At 60.5% G+C, this 6663-nt stretch overlaps 1 protein-coding gene across 3 annotated transcripts in view; it reads right to left on the bottom strand.

Moving 5' to 3' along the window:
• Window positions 1-854: 854 nt before the first annotated feature.
• Window positions 855-6663, bottom strand: part of RXRG (retinoid X receptor gamma) — a 36113-nt gene continuing 30304 nt past the window's right edge. For all 3 annotated transcript variants that reach the window (XM_006774986.2, XM_015571301.1, XM_015571300.1), the window contains 4 exons: window positions 6328-6460; window positions 5214-5305; window positions 4200-4305; window positions 855-1141 (listed from right to left, as the gene is read on the bottom strand). In XM_006774986.2, coding sequence (XP_006775049.1) covers window positions 994-1141; window positions 4200-4305; window positions 5214-5305; window positions 6328-6460 — 479 coding nt within the window. In that variant the 3' untranslated portion in view covers window positions 855-993. The remainder of the gene's footprint in view (window positions 1142-4199; window positions 4306-5213; window positions 5306-6327; window positions 6461-6663) is intronic.

The following is a 6663-nucleotide window of genomic DNA, read 5'->3' as shown; positions in this document are numbered from 1 at the left end:
CAAAAAAATGAGTTCGCGTGTCAGAGATGTCATAGGTTCGCCATCACTGCCCTAGACTGAAATACAAGATCGTGCAGTGCTTCACTGAATGGTATGAACAGAGTGTCAAGGCCAAGAAGTGTTTACTGTGCACGTGACGTTTTAAGTGACCCCTCCTATGTGCAAAGTGCTGTGGCAACCCCGCCTCGGAGGCCCCACCAGCCACGGAGGCAGGGGGGCCGCGTGCCCCGAGGAGCTGTGACTGGAGCCCAGCCCTGGCTCCTGCAGGTGCAGGGTGCCCTGCAGAAGCTGGGCGGGGAGGCCCCGGCCCTCCGGGAGCACAGGTCTGCACACAGTAGGGCTGGGAGGGCGAGAGGCTGGGAGGGTCTCTCTCTTTCCCCTCTAAGAGCAGGTGATGTGGGGTTAGGTAATAATGGAAACTAAAGTGGGTGGACTCTGGTCTTGCCCAAGAAACTTCCCTATCAAGAGACCATCTTTGCTTGGCCTGATACTTGATGTCCCCCCACCCCCCGGGCCGGTCCAAGCTCTGTCTGCTTATTATTCTTAGGAGGAGAAAACAAACAGAAAAACCAGCTGGTTCTGAAACCCAATCTCTGCAGGGGCTGCCCTCGGCCCAGCCACTCCGCGCCGGACCCGGGCATTGCTCCCACTTCTGGGATGGTTCGCTCCAGCACCACAGGGGTCAGATGTGTGAGGTCATTGCTCGTCCGCTCGCTTCCCGTGGGAAGTGAAAAATAATGCGAACACCTATATGCACAGAGGCCGGTTAGCTTTCCAGGAACTTCCAGAAAGGTCCCGCCCCTTAGAGAGCGAGAAGGCTGTCCTCTGACATCCAGAACTCCCCCGAAGGCCTGTGCGTAGAAAGGGTTCTTTATTATAAACATCACATTCCAGGGCAGGAAGGGTTGGTGGGAAGCGGAGGAGCCTGGGCAGGACGGTCCCCACACAGCTGCCCGGAGCTCCACCAGGCGGGAGGCGCCCCCGGCGGGGGGCTCAGGTGACCTGCAGCGGGGTCTCCAGCATCTCCATGAGGAAGGTGTCGATGGGCGTGTCCCCGATGAGCTTGAAGAAGAAGAGGTGCTCCAGGCACTTCAGGCCGATGGAGCGCAGGGCGGGCAGGCGCAGCAGCAGCTTGGCGAACCTGCGGAGACCGGGAGGGTCAGGGCCCCGCACAGCCCAGGGGCAGGGCCAGGGCCAGGGCCCGTCCTCTGGGCACCGGTGATGGAAGAGGGAGCCTGGCAGCGATGAGGGCACCAGAGACCCTAACCCCAAGGGGTGGCAGAAAAGGCTGGAGGAGAGGTGTCCTCTTAAAGGGGACACGTCCGATGAGAAGAGTTCAAATGGAGTGTTAGCATCCTGGAAACATGTGTTTCTATGTTCATGCCACACGGAAATGTGTCAACATAGAACAATAGAACAGCACCAGCTGCTTCTCTACATGGAAAAACGGAGGTCTGTACCAAGGCCAACACAAACCTCCCGAAGTGTGGTCACACGGCGCCGAGCGCGCGTGAAAGGTGCTGCGTGCAGCGAAGAGTGGCTGGGTCAGTGGTCAGCAAACTGTGGCTCGCGAGCCACGGAGCCACGTGCGGCTCTTTGGCTCCTTGAGTGTGGCTCTTCCACAAAATACCACGTTCTGCGCATGGGCCACAAAGTTTCAATCGCCCTGTATGTGCGTGCCCGCATGTGGTATTTTGTGGAAGACCTACACTCAAGGGGCCAAAGAGTCGCATGTGGCTTACGTACAGTGCGATTGAAACTTCGTGGCCCATGCGCAGAAGTGGGTATTTTGTGGAAGAGCCACACTCAAGGGGCCAAAGAGCCGCACGTGGCTCGCGAGCCGCAGTTTGCCGACCACTGGGCTGGGTGAAGGGGGAGGCTGAGCCGGGTGGCCGCCCCAGAGGCTTTTACAGAATTTGGCAAAGGACACGGCTTCTCTATAAAGTGCACTTAGACGAACGTTGGAAATGCCGTTTTACTCTAGAAATGCCCGTTTTACAGCCTGTGACATGCCGAGATACTGTGCTCCCTTTGCCGTCTGTCCTGGAGGTTGGAGCTGAGGTGGGGATCAGGGAACTAAGAGGCTCCCAGTCACAGCCAGGGGTCTGCCTGCTGTCCAGCCTCCGGAGCCAGCCCCCCCAGGGCAGAGCGAGGCCCGGTGGCGTGTGTTCTGAAGCGTCCACAGGGTGGCAGCACGGCACCACTGAGAGCCTGGCCTCCCTGCCCCTGGATGCCCTCCTCCCATTTCTGCAAACCAGGGGCGACCTCAGCACTTTCCTACCTGGCTGAGCCCAGGGCCATCCCTGATGGAGCTGCTCAGCCTCAGGATGGTCACCGTGTGTGTCCGCAGCCCAGGGACACCCAGGGGCCCAGCCTCTGCACCCCTCCCTGAACTCCCCAGCCCTGCCCACGCCCAGGCTCCTGGCAGCCCCTTCAGGGAAAAACGGTCAAGTGGCCGCATTTTCTAAGTGACAGTCATTAGGAACAGCCGGAATGCCAAGTGAGTCAGAACACACACACACACACACCCCACGCAACCCCCCTCGTGAAATCCTACACAGTCGTCCGAGGCGATGATGTGGGTTTTTAACACTTGATGAAACACCGAAGTGGCTTCGGGAGGGAGAGAGCCGCCAGGCTGAGTAGCTTCAGGCAGTAAATGCTCCTCGTCTACACGAGGAGACTGGAAGGAAACATGCCCCAAAATTTACAACCCACTTTTACTCCCTGTTTTGTTTTAGAAACGTTTCCTTGTTTCCTACCGACGCTCGCTCTGCGTTTATAATAAGGAAAAGGCAGGGTTTGGTTTTCTGGGGGTTGTCTTTCGCTGTTGGGTTTTGGGGTAGTTGTTCGTTTATTTGTTCGTTTTTTGGTCGGTTGGTTTAAGATAGAGACCGGACTAGAGCCATTCTGAGCTTCTCCCACCTCCTGCACACCGTGTGTGCTCAGGAACGGGTAGGCTGTCTCAGGGCTGGATTCAGCAGAACCCCCTCACACTGCGCTTCCCCGGGGCTGGGGGCACAGGCACCAGGCCTGGTGTTGGCCCCTCATCTCACCTGCGGCAGGAGGCCAGGAGTCCGCCAACCCCCTGCCCTCCCTCCGTGGCTATGGCACTCGGTGGCCACGTGACCAAGTTCTCACCAATGGAAGTGAGTGCAGGGAGGGGTCTTTCCAGAGGGAGGGGCTGCCCACAGCGCCCGACCTCTGGCTCTGGGGTGCATGGAGCAGGAAGGAAGCAGCTGGGCCCGGGTGAGGTGTGCAGAGTCCCCTCTCACAGCCCCATTGTGCCCAGCGGACTGATTCGCGAGTAAGAATGGAGCCTGGGTTTTGCTCCCTGGTGGCATTTGGGTGGTCTGCGGCCCTGGCCCACCACCCTAATGCCTGTCACTGTGCCCACTGGCTGAGGCCCACTGCTCAGTGCGACTCACAGCCTCCCGCAGACAGTGGGCAGGAACTGGCGGGGGACCCAGGAAAATGGCTTCGCAGAAATCAGCCCTCACCCCGTCACTGCGAGAACTGGGAGCCTGGAAAAGTAGTGCCAAAACCAAACTACTGTCTGCAAGGCAGTGTTCCAGGCTCTGCTTTCGGCTTCCTGTGAGATTGGAGCTGTGAGCTGGCTGAGGAGGGGAACTTCCACTTAGCTGTGCTTTGGGGAAGACAGCTGAGAACATGGTTTAATGGCCTGGGAAGACCTATATGGGCGACGGCCAAGTGGTCTGAGAGCTCCTGGACACGTCCTTCTCAGACAAGGAGCCCAGGCCCAGACCAGCAGGGCAGCCGGGACCAAGGTCACCTCTGCTGGCTACCAGAGCCGTCTCGGGAAGGGGGGGCTGGGCAGGCAGGGCAATGAGGTCCCTGGCAATCCCAGCCCTTTGGCACCAGGGAGGCCTGGGCTCCTGTCCAGCCACCCCCCCAACCTCCCCCGCACCCCAGCTCTGTAACCTTGGGCAGCTTCTGACCTTTCTGAGCTCCGTGACTGGTCAGAAATCAGAGATAATGAGACCCACCCATTCATGGACGAGCTTGTGCGTCTAGCGCTTAAAGACGAGCCTCTGTCAGCACGGCCTGGGCTCTGCTCCCCTGAGCTCGCCGTGGAGATTCAGTCCCATTTGGGAACAACCTCGCCCGTGCCTGCCGCCCACTGCCCATCAGTGCGGTGCAGACGGGGCACCCGTCACGGCCAGGCCTCCACACCTCACCTGCCTGGCTGGTCCGGGTACTTCTGCTTGGTGTAGGCCTCGAGGGTGGCGTAGACCTTCTCCCGAAGGGTCTCGACCTCCGAGGGGTTGGACAGACCCTTGGCATCTGGAACAGACGACTGATTTAAGCTCCGGACGCCTTCCTCAGAGGCGGCCCCACCCTGCAGCCCAGCTCCCCTGGAGTCACCAGACGCCCACGGGAGGGAGCACCTGGGAAACACTGACCCCAGACTGTGGGGGCCGAGGTGCCCACCACCGCCTTCCAGGAGTTTTACCTCATCTGGGCCATTCCAGAAACAGTCCCTTCACGTGTGGGCCTACCGTGCGCTAAGCATGGACTCAATGATGAGATGGTACAAAGCCAGAGACCAGGTCCCCATCAGTGAACTGAGCGCCGACTACGGATCCCAGAGCCCATCTCCCCCTCCCCCCAACCACACGCGTCTGGGAAGCCGCGCCCCTCCTGACACCTCCTCTTCCTGCCTGCAGGCCACCAGGACACCATCGCTGCTCCCACCTGTCTCCCTGGTGTCCCTTCTCGGGCGCTTTCTGAATCTTCCTCTCCCCCAGCCTCCAGGCACCAGGTCAAACACAGTCCTGGTTCCCACCCCACGCCCCACGCCCTATCTCCATCAATGAGAACTCCACTCTCCCACCTGTTCAGGGAAACGAAGCCAACAGCTCTGAGAACTATATCTAACACCTCTCTTCCTCCCACATCAGCACACCAACACCTAATCCATCGGCAAATCCTGTGGGCTTTGCCTAAAATTCCATGCGGACTCTGACCACCTCCCTCCCAAACACCCAAGGCCACTGCCATCTCTCCTCTCCTCTCCCCTGACCCAAACACCCACACCCACTCAGGATTCTCCAAGACAGCGCTGGGAGTGGAGGCCATGAGGAGCTGGCCCCGTGCCCACCCGGGACAGCCTCCTGGCCCTGCGTCCCCGTCCTGGCTGAGCCCGAGGCCTGGCGTGCCGGTGCTGCACTGAGCACCCCGCCTCACCTCACCTGGGTTAAACAGCACGATGGCGCGCAGGCACCCCAGCTCCGACTTGTCCATCTGCATGTCTTTCATTTTGGAGACCAGCTCGGTCAGGACTCTGTTCCCAGGAGACACGGCAGGCGACGATGAGATCAGGACAGTGAGCGCGAGCGACATCTCTTATGCACCCGCCCCATGTCCAGACGATGCACCAGGGACCAGGGCGTGGAGGGGAGAAGGTGCGGCCCCTGATCTCAGACATCGAAGCACACGCAGCCAGGCAAAGCCAGGAGTGGCCAGGAGCCAAGCCCAAGGGCACACCAGTGGCGGGTGACACAGGCTGGAGAGGCAGCCTGGGGTTGGAACTCAGTAGAAATGCAACAGGCCGAGCAGAGGGCCTGCGTGCCGAGAACACGGCGGGACTGCACGCAGTGACCGGAGAAGCCCGCAGGCCAGGATGGGGCTGGAGCCCACAGAGGACCAGGTGAGAATGACATGTGGTGGGAATGACACAGGAGACATGAGGGGGACATCACGCAGCCACGGACCGACTGTGATGGAGCTGGGCAGGGGCCAGGGGACCTTGCACTTGGACGGAGACCTCCTCTCTCCTGTCCTCCATCCTCTCACCTGAGCCATTCACCTCTCATTTCACTCGCCCCCTGAGCACACGGCTGATTCCCTCAGCAGCATTTAGGACACAGATCCCCAGACGGAGGCCCTTACTACCTGACCTGAGATCCTGCTACAGAGCCCAGCAAACCGCGGCCTGGACTCCTCGGGTCCAGTCCTGGCCCCTGCCCATCCCTGCCCCGGGGAGAAGCAGGTCAACATCCAGGCCCCAACTTAGCAGGGCATGTCGACCACCAGCCTCTCCTCTGGAACCCACAGGGGTCACGGGTCCCCCTCTGCGCGTGCCTGCGCTGGCGCTGACACACTCCACCTCGCGGTCTCAGCCTTTCTCTTAACCTCCCTCAGCCTCCAGGCCCACATTCTCACTGGCCTCCTGGTCTCTGTTTCTAGCCACGGCGGCTCTGGGCTCTGTCCATCCACATCCCGTCACTGCCCACAGCACACGTGCACGCATGCATACACACGTGCACATACGGAGGCACACACACAACGGTGCAGAAGACACACCTGTCAAAGATGGAGCCCACGCCAGCGCTGTGGGCGCTGCTCCGGTGCACGTGCAGCCCGGTGGCCAGGAGAATGCCGTCCTGCACCGAGACCGAGCGGTGGGAGAAGGAGGCGATCAGAAGCTCGTTCCACCCTGCGGGGTGAGAGGAGGCTGTGAGGGCCACCGATCGTCTCGCTTCATGGAAATCACCCAGGGGACAAAGCCGAATCGGAAGTGCAGGGAGGTGAAATGCCAGTCCCCCGACTCGTGGCTCCCCCAGTCTCCCCAGTGCAGCCCGGAAGGCCAGCTTGAGGACAGGGCTCTGCCTCCCCCCGTCAATCAGCAAATATGGACTG

This window comes from Myotis davidii, unplaced genomic scaffold (assembly GCF_000327345.1).
Source record: "Myotis davidii unplaced genomic scaffold, ASM32734v1 scaffold668, whole genome shotgun sequence".
NCBI lineage: Eukaryota > Metazoa > Chordata > Mammalia > Chiroptera > Vespertilionidae > Myotis > Myotis davidii.
This window is presented reverse-complemented; position numbering and strand designations above follow the sequence as displayed.